Genomic DNA, 25,271 nt, shown 5'->3' with positions numbered 1-25,271 from the left:
GTGTGGAGCAGAGTCACACAGAGGGGTTGGGGTCAGTGTGGAGCAGAGTCACAGAGAGGGGTTGGGGTCAGTGTGGAGCAGAGTCACAGAGAGGGGTTGGGGTCAGTGTGGAGCAGAGTCACAGAGAGGGGTTGGGGTCAGTGTGGAGCAGAGTCACAGAGCAGAGTCACAGAGAGGGGTTGGGGTCAGTGCGGAGCAGAGTCACAGAGAGGGGTTGGGGTCAGTGCGGAGCAGAGTCACACAGAGGGGTTGGGGTCAGTGTGGAGCAGAGTCACACAGAGGGGTCGGGGTCAGTGTGGAGCAGAGTCACACAGAGGGGTCGGGGTCAGTGTGGAGCAGAGTCACAGAGCAGAGTCACAGAGAGGGGTTGGGGTCAGTGCGGAGCAGAGTCACAGAGAGGGGTTGGGGTCAGTGCGGAGCAGAGTCACACAGAGGGGTCGGGGTCAGTGTGGAGCAGAGTCACACAGAGGGGTCGGGGTCAGTGTGGAGCAGAGTCACAGAGCAGAGTCACAGAGAGGGGTTGGGGTCAGTGCGGAGCAGAGTCACAGAGAGGGGTTGGGGTCAGTGTGGAGCAGAGTCACAGAGCAGAGTCACAGAGAGGGGTTGGGGTCAGTGCGGAGCAGAGTCACAGAGAGGGGTTGGGGTCAGTGCGGAGCAGAGTCACACAGAGGGGTTGGGGTCAGTGTGGAGCAGAGTCACACAGAGGGGTCGGGGTCAGTGTGGAGCAGAGTCACACAGAGGGGTTGGGGTCAGTGTGGAGCAGAGTCACACAGAGGGGTCGGGGTCAGTGTGGAGCAGAGTCACAGAGAGGGGTCGGGGTCAGTGTGGAGCAGAGTCACAGAGAGGGGTCGGGGTCAGTGTGGAGCAGAGTCACAGAGAGGGGTCGGGGTCAGTGTGGAGCAGAGTCACAGAGAGGGGTCGGGGTCAGTGCGGAGCAGAGTCACAGAGAGGGGTCGGGGTCAGTGCGGAGCAGAGTCACAGAGAGGGGTCGGGGTCAGTGTGGAGCAGAGTCACAGAGAGGGGTCGGGGTCAGTGTGGAGCAGAGTCACAGAGAGGGATCGGGGTCAGTGTGGAGCAGAGTCACAGAGAGGGGTCGGGGTCAGTGTGGAGCAGAGTCACAGAGAGGGGTCGGGGTCAGTGCGGAGCAGAGTCACAGAGAGGGGTCGGGGTCAGTGTGGAGCAGAGTCACAGAGAGGGGTCGGGGTCAGTGTGGAGCAGAGTCACAGAGAGGGGTTGGGGTCAGTGCGGAGCAGAGTCACAGAGAGGGGTCGGGGTCAGTGTGGAGCAGAGTCACAGAGAGGGGTTGGGGTCAGTGTGGAGCAGAGTCACAGAGAGGGGTTGGGGTCAGTGTGGAGCAGAGTCACAGAGAGGGGTTGGGGTCAGTGTGGAGCAGAGTCACAGAGAGGGGTCGGGGTCAGTGTGGAGCAGAGTCACAGAGAGGGGTCGGGGTCAGTGTGGAGCAGAGTCACAGAGAGGGGTCGGGGTCAGTGTGGAGCAGAGTCACACAGAGGGGTCGGGGTCAGTGTGGAGCAGAGTCACAGAGAGGGGTCGGGGTCAGTGTGGAGCAGAGTCACACAGAGGGGTTGGGGTCAGTGAGGAGCAGAGTCACAGAGAGGGGTTGGGGTCAGTGTGGAGCAGAGTCACAGAGAGGGGTTGGGGTCAGTGTGGAGCAGAGTCACACAGAGGGGTTGGGGTCAGTGAGGAGCAGAGTCACAGAGAGGGGTCGGGGTCAGTGCGGAGCAGAGTCACACAGAGGGGTTGGGGTCAGTGTGGAGCAGAGTCACAGAGAGGGGTTGGGGTCAGTGTGGAGCAGAGTCACAGAGAGGGGTTGGGGTCAGTGTGGAGCAGAGTCACAGAGAGGGGTTGGGGTCAGTGTGGAGCAGAGTCACAGAGAGGGGTCGGGGTCAGTGTGGAGCAGAGTCACAGAGAGGGGTCGGGGTCAGTGTGGAGCAGAGTCACACAGAGGGGTCGGGGTCAGTGTGGAGCAGAGTCACAGAGAGGGGTTGGGGTCAGTGTGGAGCAGAGTCACAGAGAAGGGTCGGGGTCAGTGCGGAGCAGAGTCACAGAGAGGGGTCGGGGTCAGTGTGGAGCAGAGTCACAGAGAGGGGTCGGGGTCAGTGTGGAGCAGAGTCACAGAGAGGGGTCGGGGTCAGTGTGGAGCAGAGTCACAGAGAGGGGTTGGGGTCAGTGTGGAGCAGAGTCACAGAGAGGGGTCGGGGTCAGTGCGGAGCAGAGTCACAGAGAGGGGTCGGGGTCAGTGTGGAGCAGAGTCACAGAGAGGGGTCGGGGTCAGTGTGGAGCAGAGTCACAGAGAGGGGTCGGGGTCAGTGTGGAGCAGAGTCACAGAGAGGGGTTGGGGTCAGTGTGGAGCAGAGTCACAGAGAGGGGTTGGGGTCAGTGTGGAGCAGAGTCACACAGAGGGGTTGGGGTCAGTGTGGAGCAGAGTCACAGAGAGGGGTCGGGGTCAGTGTGGAGCAGAGTCACACAGAGGGGTTGGGGTCAGTGAGGAGCAGAGTCACAGAAAGGGGTTGGGGTCAGTGTGGAGCAGAGTCACACAGAGGGGTCGGGGTCAGTGTGGAGCAGAGTCACAGAGAGGGGTCGGGGCAGTGTGGAGCAGAGTCACAGAGAGGGGTTGGGGTCAGTGTGGAGCAGAGTCACAGAGAGGGGTTGGGGTCAGTGTGGAGCAGAGTCACAGAGAGGGGTTGGGGTCAGTGTGGAGCAGAGTCACAGAGAGGGGTCGGGTCAGTGCGGAGCAGAGTCACACAGAGGGGTCGGGGTCAGTGTGGAGCAGAGTCACAGAGAGGGGTCGGGGTCAGTGTGGAGCAGAGTCACAGAGAGGGGTTGGGGTCAGTGTGGAGCAGAGTCACAGAGAGGGGTTGGGGTCAGTGTGGAGCAGAGTCACAGAGAGGGGTTGGGGTCAGTGTGGAGCAGAGTCACAGAGAGGGGTTGGGGTCAGTGTGGAGCAGAGTCACAGAGAGGGGTTGGGGTCAGTGTGGAGCAGAGTCACAGAGAGGGGTCGGGTCAGTGTGGAGCAGAGTCACAGAGAGGGGTCGGGGTCAGTGTGGAGCAGAGTCACAGAGAGGGGTCGGGGTCAGTGTGGAGCAGAGTCACAGAGAGGGGTCGGGGTCAGTGTGGAGCAGAGTCACACAGAGGGGTTGGGGTCAGTGAGGAGCAGAGTCACAGAGAGGGGTTGGGGTCAGTGTGGAGCAGAGTCACACAGAGGGGTCGGGGTCAGTGTGGAGCAGAGTCACAGAGAGGGGTTGGGGTCAGTGTGGAGCAGAGTCACAGAGAGGGGTTGGGGTCAGTGTGGAGCAGAGTCACACAGAGGGGTTGGGGTCAGTGTGGAGCAGAGTCACAGAGAGGGGTTGGGGTCAGTGTGGAGCAGAGTCACAGAGAGGGGTTGGGGTCAGTGTGGAGCAGAGTCACAGAGAGGGGTTGGGGTCAGTGTGGAGCAGAGTCACAGAGAGGGGTTGGGGTCAGTGTGGAGCAGAGTCACACAGAGGGGTCGGGGTCAGTGTGGAGCAGAGTCACAGAGAGGGGTTGGGGTCAGTGTGGAGCAGAGTCACAGAGAGGGGTCGGGGTCAGTGCGGAGCAGAGTCACAGAGAGGGGTCGGGGTCAGTGCGGAGCAGAGTCACAGAGAGGGGTCGGGGTCAGTGCGGAGCAGAGTCACAGAGAGGGGTCGGGGTCAGTGTGGAGCAGAGTCACAGAGAGGGGTTGGGGTCAGTGTGGAGCAGAGTCACAGAGAGGGGTCGGGGTCAGTGTGGAGCAGAGTCACAGAGAGGGGTCGGGGTCAGTGTGGAGCAGAGTCACAGAGAGGGGTCGGGGTCAGTGTGGAGCAGAGTCACAGAGAGGGGTTGGGGTCAGTGCGGAGCAGAGTCACAGAGAGGGGTCGGGGTCAGTGTGGAGCAGAGTCACAGAGAGGGGTTGGGGTCAGTGTGGAGCAGAGTCACAGAGAGGGGTTGGGGTCAGTGTGGAGCAGAGTCACAGAGAGGGGTTGGGGTCAGTGTGGAGCAGAGTCACAGAGAGGGGTTGGGGTCAGTGTGGAGCAGAGTCACACAGAGGGGTTGGGGTCAGTGAGGAGCAGAGTCACAGAGAGGGGTTGGGGTCAGTGTGGAGCAGAGTCACACAGAGGGGTCGGGGTCAGTGTGGAGCAGAGTCACAGAGAGGGGTCGGGGTCAGTGCGGAGCAGAGTCACAGAGAGGGGTCGGGGTCAGTGTGGAGCAGAGTCACACAGAGGGGTCGGGGTCAGTGCGGAGCAGAGTCACAGAGAGGGGTTGGGGTCAGTGTGGAGCAGAGTCACAGAGAGGGGTCGGGGTCAGTGTGGAGCAGAGTCACAGAGAGGGGTCGGGGTCAGTGTGGAGCAGAGTCACAGAGAGGGGTTGGGGTCAGTGCGGAGCAGAGTCACAGAGAGGGGTTGGGGTCAGTGCGGAGCAGAGTCACAGAGAGGGGTTGGGGTCAGTGTGGAGCTTCACCTCATCTCGCTGCTCCAGATGGCCTCCGGCGTGTCGAACTCTCCCAGGAAGATCTCGGAGAACCTCTCGGGCTCGTAATTCTCCAGGTAACACACCATGGCCTCGGGCAGCATCGGGCCCAACACACTCCTCTGCACCAGCTCCACTCCTTTAGCCTGACACGGGCACACACACCATCATCAGGGTCTGAGGGGTTTCTCTGAGTCTTCAGCACAGCCTTTCAATAAAGTAAATATTGACTCCTGAAATAATGAATGTTCGGAGAAGCATTACCTCCTCTGACTTAAAGGCTTGTTTCAGGTGAGTGTACTTCAGGAAACTGCAGAGAACAGAAGTATGTGAGTCATCATTTCTCTGTCATGTGTGTAACGAAGTGTGTGTAGTCTCTGCAGGAGTGTGTGTGTGTGTACCGAGCGACGGGCAGCACGTTGGAGCCGGTGTACATCATGATGAAGAAGAAGACCCCGGTGAGGTAGAGTCGCTGCAGGTTCGGGTTGTCCTGCATCACCACATACAGCAGGTTGGCCACTTTCTCCACCAGGATGGGGTCAAAGGTCAAGAGCAGCTGCCAATGACAGGAGAGGAAGGTTACAGGCGTGCTGCAGTAGGGCTGTCACATAAACATTAGAATTTTGAATATTCGTCAATTTTTTTAAAAAACTGCACATTCGAAATGCTGGTGTGTCGAGAGTCGAGACATGATGATGATGTCACTGACGCGGTGTGTTTCTGTTAGCTTATCCAGTACAGCGCAGTGGCTAATGTGAACAGTGTCGGGGAAAGTCTCCCTGTGACGAAACCCTCTCAGTCTGAGGCAGAAATCGTCCAACGACACACTTGACCTTCACCTACACATCGGTCAGAGCTGAGCGTGTGTGTGTGTGAGAGTGAGAGAGTGTGTGAGTGTGTGTGTGAGTGAGAGTGTGTGAGAGTCTGTTTCACCAACTGAAACACTGTCAACAGAAAGCGCTCAGCGTGTGAGTGTGTGTGTGAGTGAGTGTGTGAAAGTGCTCAGATCAAGAGCGTCTGGTGTGCTAATATTTAAGAAAGAAATTTGAATTTAGCTTTCAGCCATTCTGACAGCCCTGGTGTGTGTGTGGTCAGTGTGTGAGTGTGTGTGTGGTCAGTGTGTGAGTGTGTGTGTGGTCAGTGTGTGAGTGTGTGTGTGTGGTCAGTGTGTGAGTGTGTGTGGTCAGTGTGTGAGTGTGTGTGTGGTCAGTGTGTGTGTGTGTGTGTGTGGTCAGTGTGTGAGTGTGTGTGTGGTCAGTGTGTGAGTGTGTGTGTGTGAGTGTGTGTGTGTGGTCAGTGTGTGTGTGTGTGTGTGTGTGTGTGTGTGTGTGTGTGTGTGTGTGTGTGTGGTCAGTGTGTGAGTGTGTGTGAGTGAGTGTGTGTGTGTGTGGTCAGTGTGTGTGTGGTCAGTGTGTGAGTGTGTGTGTGTGTGTGTGTGTGTGTGTGTGTGTGGTCAGTGTGTGTGTGTGTGTGTGTGTAAGTGTGTGTGTGGTCAGTGTGTGAGTGTGGTCAGTGTGAGTGTGGTCAGTGTGTGTGTGTGTGTGTGTGTGTGTGTGTGTGTGTGTGTGAGTGAGTGAGTGAGTGAGTGTGTGTGTGTGGTCAGTGTGTGTGTGTGTGTGTGTGTGTGTGTGTGTGTGTGTGTGTGTGTGTGTGTGAGAGTGTGTGTGTGTGTGTGTGTGAGTGAGTGAATGAGTGAGTGTGTGTGTGAGTGTACCTGTACGATGTGAGGAAGGCAGGTGTTGTCACTGATGAGTCTCTTCACCTTTGGTAACGGCCTGATGATGGCATTATCCTGGTCTCTAAACACACACACACACACACACACACACACACACACACACACACACACACACATCACAGCAGCAGGTCTTACTATAAATCAAACTTGTAGTATAATTACAGTAGGCATTTATATTACAGTATAAATAAATGTATATTTAAACACATTTTAACACTGACACCGTGTCCTAACAGACGTGCCGGGATTACAGTTTAGAAAGTGTCTATTTCTGCGAGTCACGGCTGGAACAGAGATGAGCTCGGGTGCTGTGTGCGCAACATTAACCCCTGCTGATCTGCAGTCATTTCTGACCGAAACATTTAACTTTGTTTTTTTTTTCGTAATGGTACGAATCTTGGTAAAGGTTTTGGCACTTGCTGTGTGTGAAAAAAATAAAAAATCATGAACAAGATTCGAACAGGTGAAACGGTCCTGGAGAACACAGTCACACTTGAGCTCCTCGCGGTCAGAACTGACACACTGGAAATGAATGAGACGAGTTTCCTCTAGTGGAAGCGTCTGGAACTGCAGCCGAACACACTCTCACTGAAAGATCCTCTGTTGAGATATCAACCTCACATTTTTAATACAACTTGTTTAGATTTATGGCTTTGATTTTCTCACAGTTTTAGAGTAAAACATGTTTTTGAAATATAAATTTCATATAAAAATTGAAAATAGTATTTTTGCAAATTTCTCATAACAATAAATGTAAAATTCTGTAACTTTTTTTTAAGTTCACTTTTTTCTTTTGTGTGTGTGTGCACCTGGTGGGGAAGTACGAGCACATGGTGATGAGCAGGCTGAGTGTGTGTGAGTGTGTGTGTGTGTGTGTGTGTGAGTGAGTGTGTGTGTGTGTGTGTGCACACCTGCTGGGGAAGTACGAGCACATGGTGATGAGCATGTTGAGTATGAGAGTGGCCAGGTCGCTCTCGTTCATCACGGGCGTCCCCGAGGCCATCACGCTCCACTTCAGCTGCGGGACGGCCTGTAGGGGGCGCCACCCTTCCATGCCCTGCGCCCAGCAGCGGGTCTTAGCCGTCAGCTCGCCCGTGCGCCAGAACGCCTGCATCTGCGGGTCACAGGGCAAAGGTCAGAGGTCAGGGGTCAGCAGATCCTCACACACTCTCCTGAGAGATACAGCACCTCCTCGTAGCTGAACGGGCCTCTCCTCTCTTTATCTGCGTTCCCGAAGTACCACTCCTTCTCACTCTCTCGCTTCATATCTGGAGAAGCCTCCAACACGTTACTCTGGAACAGAGCATCAGAAACACAGTAGAAACAGTGAAATATTATTCTAATGTAAATCATCTGTTGTCTATGTGAATATACAGTAAAGTGTAATTTATTCCTGTGATCAAAGCTGAATGTTCAGCATCATTACTCCAGTCTTCAGTGTCACATGATCCTTTAGAAATCACTCTAATATGATGATTTGATGATCAAGAAACATTTATGATTATTATCAGTGTGTAAAACAGTTGTTGCTTCAGATTTTAGAGAAAACCATCATACATTTTATTTTTTGATAAAATTCTTTAAAAAATAAATGTTACTGGCTGCTAGTGTATATTGAGCGTGTTTGAACACACTCACACACCTGCAGTGGTACGGTGGCTCGGTTGGTGTGAAGGTGAGCGAGCGTCAGCAGGTCCACTAATATACGCACTCCATTCGAGTCCATGATGTCCTTCACGTTTTTCTGTCAGAACAGGAATGGTTGAAGCATGAGCAGAGAAACATGCTCAATAAAACACATATTCACAAACATTCACAGATCATCACATCTCATATTCCCTCTCAGGCTCTTCGCTGATGCTGCCGTCTGGCACACAAGTACACTGGCTTATGATAAACAATACATATATATGTGTGTGTGTGTGTGTGTGTTATGGGTATGTTTGTATGTATGTGTAGCTTTGTGATGATTTGACACCATCAAGGCCTGACATGTTCCTCACCTTGTTGAGAATGAGTTTGTTGAGGAACAGGATGAGTCTGTCTCTCTCCAGCTTGTCTGTACACTGGAGATTCACAGAAGAAAGATGACACAAACACACACACTGACACAGTTCACCATCATTCAGAAGAGAACATTACACACTGAACCCTGACCCGGTCCAGCAGAACATTACACACACTGATCCGGTCCAGCAGAACATTACACACACACACTGAACCCTGAGCACTGACCCGGTCCAGCAGAACATTACACACACACACTGAACCCTGAGCACTGACCCGGTCCAGCAGAACATTACACACACACACACACACTGAACCCTGAGCACTGACCCGGTCCAGCAGAACATTACACACACACACACACTGAACCCTGAGCACTGACCCTGTCCAGCAGAACATTACACACACACACTGAACCCTGAGCACTGACCCGGTCCAGCAGAACATTACACACACACACACACACTGAACCCTGAGCACTGACCCGGTCCAGCAGAACATTACACACACACACTGAACCCTGAGCACTGACCCGGTCCAGCAGAACATTACACACACACACTGAACCCTGAGCACTGACCCGGTCCAGCAGAACATTACACACACACACACACTGAACCCTGAGCACTGACCCTGTCCAGCAGAACATTACACACACACACTGAACCCTGAGCACTGACCCTGTCCAGCAGAACATTACACACACACACTGAACCCTGAGCACTGACCCTGTCCAGCAGAACATTACACACACACACTGAACCCTGAGCACTGACCCTGTCCAGCAGAACATTACACACACACACACACACTGAACCCTGAGCACTGACCCGGTCCAGCAGAACATTACACACACACACACACTGAACCCTGAGCACTGACCCTGTCCAGCAGAACATTACACACACACACTGAACCCTGAGCACTGACCCGGTCCAGCAGAACATTACACACACACACTGAACCCTGAGCACTGACCCGGTCCAGCAGAACATTACACACACACACACACACTGAACCCTGAGCACTGACCCTGTCCAGCAGAACATTACACACACACACTGAACCCTGAGCACTGACCCTGTCCAGCAGAACATTACACACACACACTGAACCCTGAGCACTGACCCTGTCCAGCAGAACATTACACACACACACTGAACCCTGAGCACTGACCCTGTCCAGCAGAACATTACACACACACACACACACTGAACCCTGAGCACTGACCCGGTCCAGCAGAACATTACACACACACACACACTGAACCCTGAGCACTGACCCTGTCCAGCAGAACATTACACACACACACTGAACCCTGAGCACTGACCCTGTCCAGCAGAACATTACACACACACACTGAACCCTGAGCACTGACCCTGTCCAGCAGAACATTACACACACACACTGAACCCTGAGCACTGACCCTGTCCAGCAGAACATTACACACACACACTGAACCCTGAGCACTGACCCTGTCCAGCAGAACATTACACACACACACACACACTGAACCCTGAGCACTGACCCGGTCCAGCAGAACATTACACACACACACACACTGAACCCTGAGCACTGACCCTGTCCAGCAGAACATTACACACACACACTGAACCCTGAGCACTGACCCGGTCCAGCAGAACATTACACACACACACTGAACCCTGAGCACTGACCCGGTCCAGCAGAACATTACACACACACACACACACTGAACCCTGAGCACTGACCCTGTCCAGCAGAACATTACACACACACACTGAACCCTGAGCACTGACCCTGTCCAGCAGAACATTACACACACACACTGAACCCTGAGCACTGACCCTGTCCAGCAGAACATTACACACACACACTGAACCCTGAGCACTGACCCGGTCCAGCATGCCCACGATGTACTTGGTGTCGGCGAAGGGCCCGATCTCCTCAGAGCACTTGCTGTAGACGATGGCGAGCGCCTGCAGACACAGACACTTCATGCCCACTTTAGGCGTCAGCAGGAACCGGTGGTACAGCTCGTTAAAAAACTCATACCTGAAGACACAGACATCAGGGTATTAAACATCAGATCACAATCCTCCAGAGCCTTTGTGTAGAACAGAGGTCGACTGATATTTAAAGGTATAGCGGAGGATTTTCTTTTTCCGGGTGGGTAGTCTAAACTATTGGTCCACCTAAGTGTCAATCATTCTGGTGATATGTTTACGTAAGGCCGTCGTACGTGCTCCCTTAGTTTTCGCTTTCTGCGCATGCGCACTTTCAGGTGTTTATGTGTGGTGAGCTAGAGCTAAGCCATTCATTGAAGCTCACCGTTTCACCGGGTCCTTTGAAAATGTCTGAGGGTTGCAAGAGAAAAAGTTTGTACGAACTGTATGAGAAGAAGAGAAAGGCCTCAGAAGAGAGAAACAAGATCAGAGTGTTTTTGGGAGATTGTTTCACCCGATGGCTTGCGCTGAAAACACAGGTTGGGCTTGCCACTGATGCCTCAGTCGCGAAGTTTCTACTCGACAGGTAAAGTTTGGCATGTTGTATGAGCGATGCCGACAGCAACTTGTAAACAGAGCGTGCACGAGGAGAACCTTGCACACGTTTAATAGGCGTTCCCTCTCGGGAGCAGGTAGAGTGTTGCGCATGTGCATTTTTTCAAAAAGTGGAGAGGGCGGTTCTTATCTAAAATTCGGAAAGATCCTCCGCTATACCTTTAATGTGTTGATGGCCGATGAGATATCTAGCAGTGTGACCAAAATATAAATATAAATATATATACATATACACATATATACACACACACACACACATATACATACATATATACATATACATACATATATGTATATATATATCATACTACATTTAAAGATTGTAAAAACAAATGCAAATAACAGGCAACGATTAATCACATACAAAAATAAAAGTTTGTGTTTACATAATATATGTGTGTGTACTGTGTATAATTATCTTGTATAAATACACACACATGCATGTATATATTTAAGAAATATTAGCATGTATATACTGTAGGAATATATTTATAATTTATATTATATATAAATATTTTATATAAATAATTTTATTTTGAATATATACATATATATGTGTGTGTGGGTATTTTGATATACAAAATAATTATACACAGTACACACACATATATTATGTGTAAACAAACTTTTATTTTGGATTCGATTAATCGTTGCCCAGCACTATGCATAATATGTGCTAAATTAGATTAGATTCAATTAATTTGAAAATTAATATGAAAAATTTTAGATGGCTCCCTACACATCGGCCAAACTGACACAAACACAGGCCAATGGTGATAATTAACATCACCCGATATATCGGTCGACCTCTAATGAAGAAGCTCGAGAGGGAGTTCAGAAACGTACGATCTCTTGATGGCACCGGACTCGTCGTTCTCATCTTCCTCCAGCAGCAAACGCAGGTAATAATCCCCGATCCTAATCTCATCAGAGAGGCACTCGTACTTCACCTGAACACAGTTACACAGGGTTTATACATTAGTGTTCAGTGATACAGTGAGACTCTAGAGTGTTCAGTGATACAGTGAGACTCTAGAGTGTTCAGTGATACAGTGAGACTCTAGTGTGTGTTCAGTGATACAGTGAGACTCTAGTGTGTGTTCAGTGATACGGTGAGACTCTAGTGTGTGTTCAGTGATACAGTGAGACTCTAGAGTGTGTTCAGTGATACGGTGAGACTCTAGAGTGTGTTCAGTGATACGGTGAGACTCTAGAGTGTGTTCAGTGATACGGTGAGACTCTAGAGTGTGTTCAGTGATACAGTGAGACTCTAGAGTGTTCAGTGATACAGTGAGACTCTAGTGTGTGTTCAGTGATACAGTGAGACTCTAGTGTGTGTTCAGTGATACAGTGAGACTCTAGTTTGTGTTCAGTGATACAGTGAGACTCTAGAGTGTGTTCAGTGATACAGTGAGACTCTAGTGTGTGTTCAGTGATACGGTGAGACTCTAGTGTGTGTTCAGTGATACGGCGAGACTCTAGTGTGTGTTCAGTGATACAGTGAGACTCTAGTGTTTGTTCAGTGATACAGTGAGACTCTAGAGTGTGTTCAGTGATACGGTGAGACTCTAGAGTGTGTTCAGTGATACAGTGAGACTCTAGAGTGTTCAGTGATACAGTGAGACTCTAGAGTGTTCAGTGATACAGTGAGACTCTAGTGTGTGTTCAGTGATACAGTGAGACTCTAGTGTGTGTTCAGTGATACAGTGAGACTCTAGTGTGTGTTCAGTGATACAGTGAGACTCTAGTTTGTGTTCAGTGATACAGTGAGACTCTAGAGTGTGTTCAGTGATACAGTGAGACTCTAGAGTGTGTTCAGTGATACAGTGAGACTCTAGAGTGTGTTCAGTGATACAGTGAGACTCTAGAGTGTTCAGTGATACAGTGAGACTCTAGTGTGTGTTCAGTGATACAGTGAGACTCTAGAGTGTGTTCAGTGATACAGTGTAACTCTAGTGTGTGTTCAGTGATACGGTGAGACTCTAGTGTGTGTTCAGTGATACAGTGAGACTCTAGTGTGTGTTCAGTGATACAGTGAGACTCTAGTGTGTGTTCAGTGATACGGTGAGACTCTAGAGTGTGTTCAGTGATACAGTGAGACTCTAGAGTGTTCAGTGATACAGTGAGACTCTAGAGTGTTCAGTGATACAGTGAGACTCTAGAGTGTGTTCAGTGATACAGTGTAACTCTAGTGTGTGTTCAGTGATACGGTGAGACTCTAGTGTGTGTTCAGTGATACAGTGAGACTCTAGTGTGTGTTCAGTGATACAGTGAGACTCTAGTGTGTGTTCAGTGATACAGTGTAACTCTAGTGTGTGTTCAGTGATACGGTGAGACTCTAGTGTGTGTTCAGTGATACAGTGAGACTCTAGTGTGTGTTCAGTGATACAGTGAGACTCTAGTGTGTGTTCAGTGATACGGTGAGACTCTAGAGTGTTCAGTGATACAGTGAGACTCTAGAGTGTGTTCAGTGATACAGTGAGACTCTAGAGTGTGTTCAGTGATACGGTGAGACTCTAGAGTGTGTTCAGTGATACAGTGAGACTCTAGAGTGTGTTCAGTGATACAGTGAGACTCTAGAGTGTTCAGTGATACAGTGAGACTCTAGTGTGTGTTCAGTGATACGGTGAGACTCTAGTGTGTGTTCAGTGATACAGTGAGACTCTAGAGTGTGTTCAGTGATACGGTGAGACTCTAGAGAGTGTTCAGTGATACAGTGAGACTCTAGTGTGTGTTCAGTGATACAGTGAGACTCTAGAGTGTGTTCAGTGATACAGTGAGACTCTAGAGTGTGTTCAGTGATACAGTGAGACTCTAGTGTGTGTTCAGTGATACAGTGAGACTCTAGAGACTCTAGTGTGTGTTCAGTGATACAGTGAGACTCTAGAGTGTTCAGTGATACAGTGAGACTCTAGTGTGTGTTCAGTGATACGGTGAGACTCTAGTGTGTGTTCAGTGATACAGTGAGACTCTAGAGTGTGTTCAGTGATACAGTGAGACTCTAGTGTGTGTTCAGTGATACAGTGAGACTCTAGAGTGTGTTCAGTGATACAGTGAGACTCTAGAGTGTGTTCAGTGATACGATGAGACTCTAGAGAGTGTTCAGTGATACAGTGAGACTCTAGTGTGTGTTCAGTGATACAGTGAGACTCTAGTGTGTGTTCAGTGATACGGTGAGACTCTAGTGTGTGTTCAGTGATACAGTGAGACTCTAGTGTGTGTTCAGTGATACAGTGAGACTCTAGAGTGTGTTCAGTGATACGGTGAGACTCTAGAGTGTTCAGTGATACAGTGAGACTCTAGTGTGTGTTCAGTGATACGGTGAGACTCTAGAGTGTGTTCAGTGATACGGTGAGACTCTAGTGTGTGTTCAGTGATACGGTGAGATTCTAGTGTGTGTTCAGTGATACAGTGAGACTCTAGAGAGTGTTCAGTGATACAGTGAGACTCTAGTGTGTGTTCATTGATACAGTGAGACTCTAGTGTGTGTTCAGTGATACGGTGAGACTCTAGTGTGTGTTCAGTGATACAGTGAGACTCTAGAGTGTGTTCAGTGATACGGTGAGACTCTAGTGTGTGTTCAGTGATACGGTGAGACTCTAGTGTGTGTTCAGTGATACAGTGAGACTCTAGAGTGTTCAGTGATACAGTGAGACTCTAGTGTGTGTTCAGTGATACGGTGAGACTCTAGTGTGTGTTCAGTGATACGGTGAGACTCTAGTGTGTGTTCAGTGATACGGTGAGACTCTAGAGTGTGTTCAGTGATACGGTGAGACTCTAGTGTGTGTTCAGTGATACGGTGAGATTCTAGTGTGTGTTCAGTGATACAGTGAGACTCTAGAGAGTGTTCAGTGATACAGTGAGACTCTAGTGTGTGTTCAGTGATACAGTGAGACTCTAGTGTGTGTTCAGTGATACGGTGAGACTCTAGTGTGTGTTCAGTGATACAGTGAGACTCTAGAGTGTGTTCAGTGATACGGTGAGACTCTAGTGTGTGTTCAGTGATACGGTGAGACTCTAGTGTGTGTTCAGTGATACAGTGAGACTCTAGAGTGTTCAGTGATACAGTGAGACTCTAGTGTGTGTTCAGTGATACGGTGAGACTCTAGTGTGTGTTCAGTGATACAGTGAGACTCTAGAGTGTGTTCAGTGATACGGTGAGACTCTAGAGAGTGTTCAGTGATACAGTGAGACTCTAGAGTGTGTTCAGTGATACAGTGAGACTCTAGAGACTCTAGTGTGTGTTCAGTGATACAGTGAGACTCTAGTGTGTGTTCAGTGATACAGTGAGACTCTAGAGTGTGTTCAGTGATACAGTGAGACTCTAGTGTGTGTTCAGTGATACAGTGAGACTCTAGTGTGTGTTCAGTGATACAGTGAGACTCTAGAGTGTGTTCAGTGATACAGTGAGACTTTAGAGTGTTCAGTGATACAGTGAGACTCTAGTGTGTGTTCAGTGATACAGTGAGACTCTAGTGTGTGTTCAGTGATACGGTGAGACTCTAGTGTGTGTTCAGTGATACAGTGAGACTCTAGAGTGTGTTCAGTGATACGGTGAGACTCTAGAGAGTGTTCAGTGATACAGTGAGACTCTAGAGTGTGTTCAGTGATACAGTGAGACTCTAGAGACTCTAGTGTGTGTTCAGTGATACAGTGAGACTCTAGTGTGTGTTCAGTGATACAGTGAGACTCTAGAGTGTGTTCAGTGATACAGTGAGACTCTAGTGTGTGTTCAGTGATACAGTGAGACTCTAGTGTGTGTTCAGTGATACAGTGAGACTCTAGAGTGTGTTCAGTGATACAGTGAGACTTTAGAGTGTTCAGTGATACAGTGAGACTCTAGTGTGTGTTCAGTGATACGGTGAGACTCTAGTGTGTGTTCAGTGATACAGTGAGACTCTAGTGTGTGTTCAGTGATACAGTGAGACTCTAGAGTGTGTTCAGTGATACAGTGAGACTCTAGAGTGTGTTCAGTGATACGATGAGACTCTAGAGAGTGTTCAGTGATACAGTGAGACTCTAGTGTGTGTTCAGTGATACAGTGAGACTCTAGTGTGTGTTCAGTGATACGGTGAGACTCTAGAGTGTGTTCAGTGATACAGTGAGACTCTAGTGTGTGTTCAGTGATACAGTGAGACTCTAGAGTGTGTTCAGTGATACGGTGAGACTCTAGAGTGTGTTCAGTGATACAGTAAGACTCTAGTGTGTGTTCAGTGATACAGTGAGACTCTAGTGTGTGTTCAGTGATACGGTGAGACTCTAGAGTGTGTTCAGTGATACGGTGAGACTCTAGTGTGTTCAGTGATACGGTGAGACTCTAGTGTGTGTTCAGTGATACAGTGAGACTCTAGTGTGTGTTCAGTGATACGGTGAGACTCTAGAGTGTGTTCAGTGATACAGTGAGACTCTAGAGTGTGTTCAGTGATACAGTGAGACTCTAGTGTGTGTTCAGTGATACGGTGAGAGTCTAGAGTGTGTTCAGTGATACGGTGAGACTCTAGAGTGTGTTCAGTGATACGGTGAGACTCTAGTGTGTGTTCAGTGATACGGTGAGACTCTAGAGTGTGTTCAGTGATACGGTGAGACTCTAGTGTGTGTTCAGTGATACGGTGAGATTCTAGTGTGTGTTCAGTGATACAGTGAGACTCTAGAGAGTGTTCAGTGATACAGTGAGACTCTAGTGTGTGTTCAGTGATACAGTGAGACTCTAGAGTGTGTTCAGTGATACAGTGAGACTCTAGTGTGTGTTCAGTGATACAGTGAGACTCTAGTGTGTGTTCAGTGATACAGTGAGACTCTAGAGTGTGTTCAGTGATACAGTGAGACTCTAGAGTGTGTTCAGTGATACAGTGAGACTCTAGAGACTCTAGTGTGTGTTCAGTGATACAGTGAGACTCTAGAGACTCTAGAGAGTGTTCTGTGATACAGTGAGACTCTAGTGTGTGTTCAGTGATACAGTGAGACTCTAGAGTGTGTTCAGTGATACAGTGAGACTCTAGTGTGTGTTCAGTGATACAGTGAGACTCTAGTGTGTGTTCAGTGATACAGTGAGACTCTAGAGTGTGTTCAGTGATACAGTGAGACTCTAGAGACTCTAGTGTGTGTTCAGTGATACAGTGAGACTCTAGTGTGTGTTCAGTGATACGGTGAGACTCTAGAGTGTGTTCAGTGATACGGTGAGACTCTAGAGTGTGTTCAGTGATACGGTGAGACTCTAGAGTGTGTTCAGTGATACGGTGAGACTCTAGAGTGTGTTCAGTGATACGGTGAGACTCTAGTGTGTGTTCAGTGATACGGTGAGACTCTAGAGTGTGTTCAGTGATACGGTGAGACTCTAGTGTGTGTTCAGTGATACGGCGAGACTCTAGTGTGTGTTCAGTGATACAGTGAGACTCTAGTGTGTGTTCAGTGATACGGTGAGACTCTAGTGTGTGTTCAGTGATACAGTGAGACTCTAGAGTGTGTTCAGTGATACAGTGAGACTCTAGTGTGTGTTCAGTGATACAGTGAGACTCTAGAGTGTGTTCAGTGATACAGTGAGACTCTAGTGTGTGTTCAGTGATACAGTGAGACTCTAGTGTGTGTTCAGTGATACAGTGAGACTCTAGAGTGTGTTCAGTGATACAGTGAGACTCTAGAGTGTGTTCAGTGATACAGTGAGACTCTAGAGACTCTAGTGTGTGTTCAGTGATACAGTGAGACTCTAGTGTGTGTTCAGTGATACAGTGAGACTCTAGAGTGTGTTCAGTGATACAGTGAGACTCTAGTGTGTGTTCAGTGATACGGTGAGACTCTAGTGTGTGTTCAGTGATACAGTGAGACTCTAGAGTGTGTTCAGTGATACAGTGAGACTCTAGTGTGTGTTCAGTGATACGGTGAGACTCTAGAGTGTGTTCAGTGATACAGTGAGACTCTAGAGTGTGTTCAGTGATACGGTGAGACTCTAGAGTGTTTAGTGATACGGTGAGACTCTAGTGTGTTCAGTGATACGGTGAGACTCTAGTGTGTGTTCAGTGATACAGTGAGACTCTAGTGTGTGTTCAGTGATACAGTGAGACTCTAGTGTGTGTTCAGTGATACAGTGAGACTCTAGAGTGTGTTCAGTGATACAGTGAGACTCTAGTGTGTGTTCAGTGATACGGTGAGACTCTAGTTTGTGTTCAGTGATACGGTGAGACTCTAGAGTGTTCAGTGATACAGTGAGACTCTAGTGTGTGTTCAGTGATACAGTGAGACTCTAGTGTGTGTTCAGTGATACAGTGAGACTCTAGTGTGTGTTCAGTGATACAGTGAGACTCTAGAGTGTGTTCAGTGATACGGTGAGACTCTAGAGTGTTCAGTGATACAGTGAGACTCTAGTGTGTGTTCAGTGATACAGTGAGACTCTAGTGTGTGTTCAGTGATACAGTGAGACTCTAGTGTGTGTTCAGTGATACAGTGAGACTCTAGTGTGTTCAGTGATACAGTGAGACTCTAGAGTGTGTTCAGTGATACAGCGAGACTCTAGTGTGTTTTCAGTGATACAGTGAGACTCTAGAGACTCTAGAGTGTGTTCAGTGATACGGTGAGACTCTAGAGTGTTCAGTGATACAGTGAGACTCTAGTGTGTTTTCAGTGATACAGTGAGACTCTAGAGACTCTAGAGTGTGTTCAGTGATACAGTGAGACTCTAGAGTGTGTTCAGTGATACAGTGAGACTCTAGAGTGTGTTCAGTGATACGGTGAGACTCTAGTGTGTGTTCAGTGATACGGTGAGACTCTAGAGTGTGTTCAGTGATACGGTGAGACTCTAGAGTGTGTTCAGTGATACGGTGAGACTCTAGTGTGTGTTCAGTGATACGGTGAGACTCTAGAGTGTGTTCAGTGATACGGTGAGACTCTAGAGTGTGTTCAGTGATACGGTGAGACTAGTGTGTGTTCAGTGATACGGTGAGACTCTAGAGTGTGTTCAGTGATACGGTGAGACTCTAGTGTGTGTTCAGTGATACGGTGAGACTCTAGAGTGTGTTCAGTGATACAGTGAGACTCTAGTGTGTGTTCAGTGATACGGTGAGACTCTAGTGTGTGTTCAGTGATACGGTGAGACTCTAGTGTGTGTTCAGTGATACGGTGAGACTCTAGTGTGTGTTCAGTGATACGGTGAGACTCTAGAGTGTGTTCAGTGATACGGTGAGACTCTAGTGTGTGTTCAGTGATACGGTGAGACTCTAGTGTGTGTTCAGTGATACAGTGAGACTCTAGTGTGTGTTCAGTGATACAGTGAGACTCTAGTGTGTGTTCAGTGATACGGTGAGACTCTAGAGTGTGTTCAGTGATACGGTGAGACTCTAGAGTGTGTTCAGTGATACGGTGAGACTCTAGTGTGTGTTCAGTGATACGGTGAGACTCTAGAGTGTGTTCAGTGATACGGTGAGACTCTAGAGTGTGTTCAGTGATACAGTGAGACTCTAGTGTGTGTTCAGTGATACGGTGAGACTCTAGTGTGTGTTTAGTGATACGGTGAGACTCTAGTGTGTGTTCAGTGATACGGTGAGACTCTAGTGTGTGTTCAGTGATACAGTGAGACTCTAGAGTGTGTTCAGTGATACGGTGAGACTCTAGTGTGTGTTCAGTGATACGGTGAGACTCTAGTGTGTGTTCAGTGATACGGTGAGACTCTAGTGTGTGTTCAGTGATACAGTGAGACTCTAGTGTGTGTTCAGTGATACAGTGAGACTCTAGTGTGTGTTCAGTGATACGGTGAGACTCTAGAGTGTTTAGTGATACGGTGAGACTCTAGAGTGTGTTCAGTGATACGGTGAGACTCTAGTGTGTGTTCAGTGATACAGTGAGACTCTAGAGTGTTCAGTGATACAGTGAGACTCTAGTGTGTGTTCAGTGATACAGTGAGACTCTAGAGTGTGTTCAGTGATACAGTGAGACTCTAGTGTGTGTTCAGTGATACAGTGAGACTCTAGTGTGTGTTCAGTGATACAGTGAGACTCTAGTGTGTGTTCAGTGATACGGTGAGACTCTAGAGTGTGTTCAGTGATACGGTGAGACTCTAGAGTGTGTTCAGTGATACGGTGAGACTCTAGTGTGTGTTCAGTGATACGGTGAGACTCTAGTGTGTGTTCAGTGATACAGTGAGACTCTAGAGTGTGTTCAGTGATACAGTGAGACTCTAGAGTGTGTTCAGTGATACAGTGAGACTCTAGTGTGTGTTCAGTGATACAGTGAGACTCTAGTGTGTGTTCAGTGATACGGTGAGACTCTAGTGTGTGTTCAGTGATACAGTGAGACTCTAGTGTGTGTTCAGTGATACGGTGAGACTCTAGAGTGTGTTCAGTGATACAGTGAGACTCTAGTGTTTGTTCAGTGATACAGTGAGACTCTAGAGTGTGTTCAGTGATACAGTGAGACTCTAGTGTTTGTTCAGTGATACAGTGAGACAAGAGTGTGTTCAGTGATACGGTGAGACTCTAGTGTGTGTTCAGTGATACAGTGAGACTCTAGAGTGTGTTCAGTGATACGGTGAGACTCTAGTGTGTGTTCAGTGATACGGTGAGACTCTAGAGTGTGTTCAGTGATACAGTGAGACTCTAGTGTGTGTTCAGTGATACGGTGAGACTCTAGTGTGTGTTCAGTGATACAGTGAGACTCTAGAGTGTGTTCAGTGATACAGTGAGACTCTAGTGTGTGTTCAGTGATACGGTGAGACTCTAGTGTGTGTTCAGTGATACGGTGAGACTCTAGAGTGTTCAGTGATACAGTGAGACTCTAGTGTGTGTTCAGTGATACGGTGAGACTCTAGAGTGTGTTCAGTGATACGGTGAGACTCTAGTGTGTGTTCAGTGATACAGTGAGACTCTAGTGTGTGTTCAGTGATACGGTGAGACTCTAGAGTGTTCAGTGATACAGTGAGACTCTAGTGTGTTCAGTGATACAGTGAGACTCTAGAGTGTGTTCAGTGATACAGTGAGACTCTAGTGTGTGTTCAGTGATACAGTGAGACTCTAGTGTGTGTTCAGTGATACAGTGAGACTCTAGTTTGTGTTCAGTGATACAGTGAGACTCTAGAGTGTGTTCAGTGATACGGTGAGACTCTAGTGTGTGTTCAGTGATACGGTGAGACTCTAGAGTGTTTAGTGATACGGTGAGACTCTAGTGTGTGTTCAGTGATACGGTGAGACTCTAGAGTGTGTTCAGTGATACAGTGAGACTCTAGTGTGTGTTCAGTGATACGGTGAGACTCTAGAGTGTTCAGTGATACGGTGAGACTCTAGAGTGTTCAGTGATACAGTGAGACTCTAGTGTGTGTTCAGTGATACGGTGAGACTCTAGAGTGTGTTCAGTGATACGGTGAGACTCTAGTGTGTGTTCAGTGATACAGTGAGACTCTAGTGTGTGTTCAGTGATACAGTGAGACTCTAGTGTGTGTTCAGTGATACAGTGAGACTCTAGTGTGTTCAGTGATACAGTGAGACTCTAGAGTGTGTTCAGTGATACAGTGAGACTAGTGTGTGTTCAGTGATACAGTGAGACTCTAGTGTGTGTTCAGTGATACAGTGAGACTATAGTTTGTGTTCAGTGATACAGTGAGACTCTAGTGTGTGTTTAGTGATACAGTGAGACTCTAGAGAGTGTTCAGTGATACAGTGAGACTCTAGAGAGTGTTCAGTGATACAGCGAGACTCTAGTGTGTGTTCAGTGATACGGCGAGACTCTAGTGTGTGTTCAGTGATACAGTGAGACTCTAGTGTGTGTTCAGTGATACGGTGAGACTCTAGTGTGTGTTCAGTGATACAGTGAGACTCTAGAGAGTGTTCAGTGATACGGTGAGACTCTAGTGTGTGTTCAGTGATACGGTGAGACTCTAGTGTGTGTTCAGTGATACAGTGAGACTCTAGAGTGTGTTCAGTGATACGGTGAGACTCTAGTGTGTGTTCAGTGATACGGTGAGACTCTAGAGTGTGTTCAGTGATACAGTGAGACTCTAGTGTGTGTTCAGTGATACGGTGAGACTCTAGTGTGTGTTCAGTGATACAGTGAGACTCTAGAGTGTGTTCAGTGATACAGTGAGACTCTAGTGTGTGTTCAGTGATACGGTGAGACTCTAGTGTGTGTTCAGTGATACGGTGAGACTCTAGAGTGTTCAGTGATACAGTGAGACTCTAGTGTGTGTTCAGTGATACGGTGAGACTCTAGTGTGTGTTCAGTGATACGGTGAGACTCTAGAGTGTGTTCAGTGATACGGTGAGACTCTAGTGTGTGTTCAGTGATACAGTGAGACTCTAGTGTGTGTTCAGTGATACGGTGAGACTCTAGAGTGTTCAGTGATACAGTGAGACTCTAGTGTGTTCAGTGATACAGTGAGACTCTAGAGTGTGTTCAGTGATACAGTGAGACTCTAGTGTGTGTTCAGTGATACAGTGAGACTCTAGTGTGTGTTCAGTGATACAGTGAGACTATAGTTTGTGTTCAGTGATACAGTGAGACTCTAGAGTGTGTTCAGTGATACGGTGAGACTCTAGTGTGTGTTCAGTGATACGGTGAGACTCTAGAGTGTTTAGTGATACGGTGAGACTCTAGTGCAGGGAACGGCAACTGGCGGCCCGCGGGCCAAAACTGGCCCGTCAGCAATATTTTCTGGCCCGCCGGATTATTTTGGCAGTCCTAAATGCTGTACAAAACTCTTCCACTACTTGAGAAAAGCCGTAGTCGCGCGGCGATTTCACCGCCGCATACTGTGTGAAACGCCCATAGGGAATAATGCGGCGCGGGATTACGTTTTAAAGTATAACTGTGCGTTCACAACGGACGTGAATAGCGCGTCAAATTCGCGCCTGCCGCGTCTAGTTATACGCTTGACCACTTTGTGTCCATTCGCGCGTCAAAAGACGGTAGCGGTCAGAACTCTGGTGTACTTTGGACGGAGCGTGCGGTCTGACTGACAATAGCCAACTCCCGACATCTTTTGACAGCGTATCCGCACTTAATTCTGACCGCCTGTACACCTAGCTCTGAGGAGCTGTTTGGTACTGAAACCATTGTCAGTCAACAACATTCTTTTTTTGCAAGGATGTTTGAAATAGTTCGACAGAAAATAGCCTACTTCATTTCGTCAGTAGGGCAATATGATTTTCGTTTATGTTGCTTAGAAACTTGAGTGATAGGCTTTGTCCTATTTAATTCATGTTATTTATATTTCATATTTTTTTTCTGTGACATTTTTTTTCTCTGCTGACAGTACAATGTTAAAATAGCCTAATATTTATACTGACACGAACACAATTTTTGTATAGCATTTATAATTATTATAGGCTACTCCAATCTCCTTCTTTCCATTAGAGACATTTGAATGTGAGATTATGGAAACGAGATCTAAATTTTGTGGACCCGTCAGGTCGGGAAATAAAGCGGGTGAACACCGAGTGTATTTTAAGCGGTTGCTGAATAGAACCTTGTGGGAGCGGGACGAAAAAAAACAGTCCCACGCAGACCTCCTTAAACCTTAGGTGTGTATGTGTGTGTCCCCGAATAAATAATAATAATAAAAAAGGAATAAAGTTCAAAAGTCGGACTGTACGGAATGAGGCATGATTGCTATTCACACCTTTATTAAAATGGCTGTAATATGTTACCACAATAGTAGCCTACTTGATCTGTTTAAAATGGTTTCCTTGATATATGCATAAGGTGTTAAATTAAAACTTAAAAATCAAAATTTAAATTTGTCTAATCCAGTAATTCATTTTTTCTATTTTTGATCTGAGCACAATCAGAAAATCAGAAAACCCGTCCTTATTTTTTTTTTTTTCATTTCAGTTTAGGAAATAAATAATGGAAAAACAAGTCGTTTTTCATCTTTTTATTTTTGGTTTTAATTTGAAAAAAAAAAAAAACGATTGAATGAATGATCCACGGACGGTGACGGACCCATCATATTCCGCAATTATAGGCCTATATAAGAGTATTTAATTTGTATCCATAGGCCTACTCTGTGTAGCTGGCCCGCCATCTACTGGCTAAAAAAAATATTGGCCCGCGGCCAAAGTTACTTGCCGACCCCTGCTCTAGTGTGTGTTCAGTGATACGGTGAGACTCTAGAGTGTTTAGTGATACAGTGAGACTCTAGTGTGTGTTCAGTGATACAGTGAGACTCTAGAGCAGGGGTGGGCAAACTTTTTGGCTCAAGGGCCACACTGGGTTTTAAAATTTGACAGAGGGCCGGCCCAGTAGCAGATTATAAAACACGATCTCATTAAATTGCGTATCTTTATACCACGAATTTAAATTCTCGTGCCATTTATACGCCAAAAATATATTTTTTTTTTGCGTGCATATGCTGCGCACTGTAAACCCTTTGGTTAGGATTAGGGGTGCAGAGTGCGTGCCTATTACACGCTATTAAAGGGATAGTTCGCCCAAAAATGAAAATTCTGTCATTTACTCACCCTCAAGTTGTTCCTGTATGAATTTCTTTTTTCTGCTGAACACAAAAGAAGATATTTTGAAAAATGTCGGTAACCAAACAGTTGATGGACCCCATTGACTTCCATAGTAGGAAAAAAAATACTATGGAAGTCAATGGAGTCCATCAACTGTTTGGTTTACCTGAGATTTTTCTAAATATCTTCTTTTGTGTTCAGCAGAAAAAAAGAAATTCATACAGGTTTGAAACAACTTGAGGGTGAGTAAATGATGACCGAATTTTCATTTTTGGGCGAACTATCCCTTTAAGTGCGTATCATATGCACGCGAAAACTGCGTTTCATAAGAACTACAAATACAATTCGTGGTATTCGCACTTTCATGAGATCGGGCTGGGCAAACACATTTACGTTGTGGCAACGTCTGCGCGAAATTCAACAACTGAGAGACGACATTCTGACAATACATTTTTTTTTATGCTAGATATCCCCCATTTAGCATGTTATGTTTTGAGGTTAATTTTTAAAAAACGAAAATTTGGAAAAAAACGAAATAAACGAATATACAAATTTATTTTAAGTATAATAAAATAAAACATAAAAAGCAAATGCAGATCAGAACATTTAATGAACAAAACCGGGTTCTGTACATGGCAGACGTCATGGGAGCGTAGTCGAAAGCCGGGCGATAAAGGTTTTGTAAACGGAATCAGTCAGGAGATACATCCACAAATCCAGAGTAGCAAAACTAAATAGCAGAAAAATCAAAGGAAAAACTTAACGTGTGCAAGCGGTTACCAAACATTTTTTTCTCTGTGAGTTTCAAAAAAAGGAAAAAACATTAACGTGCACCAAGTCTATGCGCTTAAGTTGCTGTCTGTTTGGTTTCCATGGTGACGCGTCTAGCTTGTTACGTGACACACCGCAGCCACAACAGCGCTGAATGAATGATGATCTGCTTTTATGTCATTTTTCCTTTTTTTACATTTGTTAGCTATGGCATGAAATATCTGATATTCCGATTGTCAAATATATGCAACGCAATTTATATATAACGCAAAGTATTGCAAGAAAAAGGCTAAATTAATGCGA

The 25,271-nt window shown here is 47.3% G+C and overlaps 1 protein-coding gene across 3 annotated transcripts in view; it reads right to left on the bottom strand.

The window, feature by feature from the left end:
* The window catches only part of dnajc13 (DnaJ heat shock protein family (Hsp40) member C13), a 148,487-nt gene that overhangs the window by 47,304 nt on the left and 75,912 nt on the right, over positions 1–25,271 (bottom strand). For all 3 annotated transcript variants that reach the window (XM_081353369.1, XM_081353370.1, XM_081353371.1), the window contains 10 exons: positions 11,614–11,717; positions 10,102–10,261; positions 8,224–8,286; positions 7,863–7,964; positions 7,409–7,513; positions 7,132–7,334; positions 6,197–6,281; positions 4,884–5,038; positions 4,747–4,792; positions 4,474–4,628 (listed from right to left, as the gene is read on the bottom strand). In XM_081353369.1, coding sequence (XP_081209495.1) covers positions 4,474–4,628; positions 4,747–4,792; positions 4,884–5,038; positions 6,197–6,281; positions 7,132–7,334; positions 7,409–7,513; positions 7,863–7,964; positions 8,224–8,286; positions 10,102–10,261; positions 11,614–11,717 — 1,178 coding nt within the window. The remainder of the gene's footprint in view (positions 1–4,473; positions 4,629–4,746; positions 4,793–4,883; positions 5,039–6,196; positions 6,282–7,131; positions 7,335–7,408; positions 7,514–7,862; positions 7,965–8,223; positions 8,287–10,101; positions 10,262–11,613; positions 11,718–25,271) is intronic.

This window comes from Scardinius erythrophthalmus (assembly GCF_964197995.2).
Source record: "Scardinius erythrophthalmus genome assembly, chromosome: 22".
NCBI lineage: Eukaryota > Metazoa > Chordata > Actinopteri > Cypriniformes > Leuciscidae > Scardinius > Scardinius erythrophthalmus.
The sequence above is the reverse complement of the archived record's forward strand: the minus strand, read 5'-3'. Positions and strand labels throughout refer to the sequence as shown.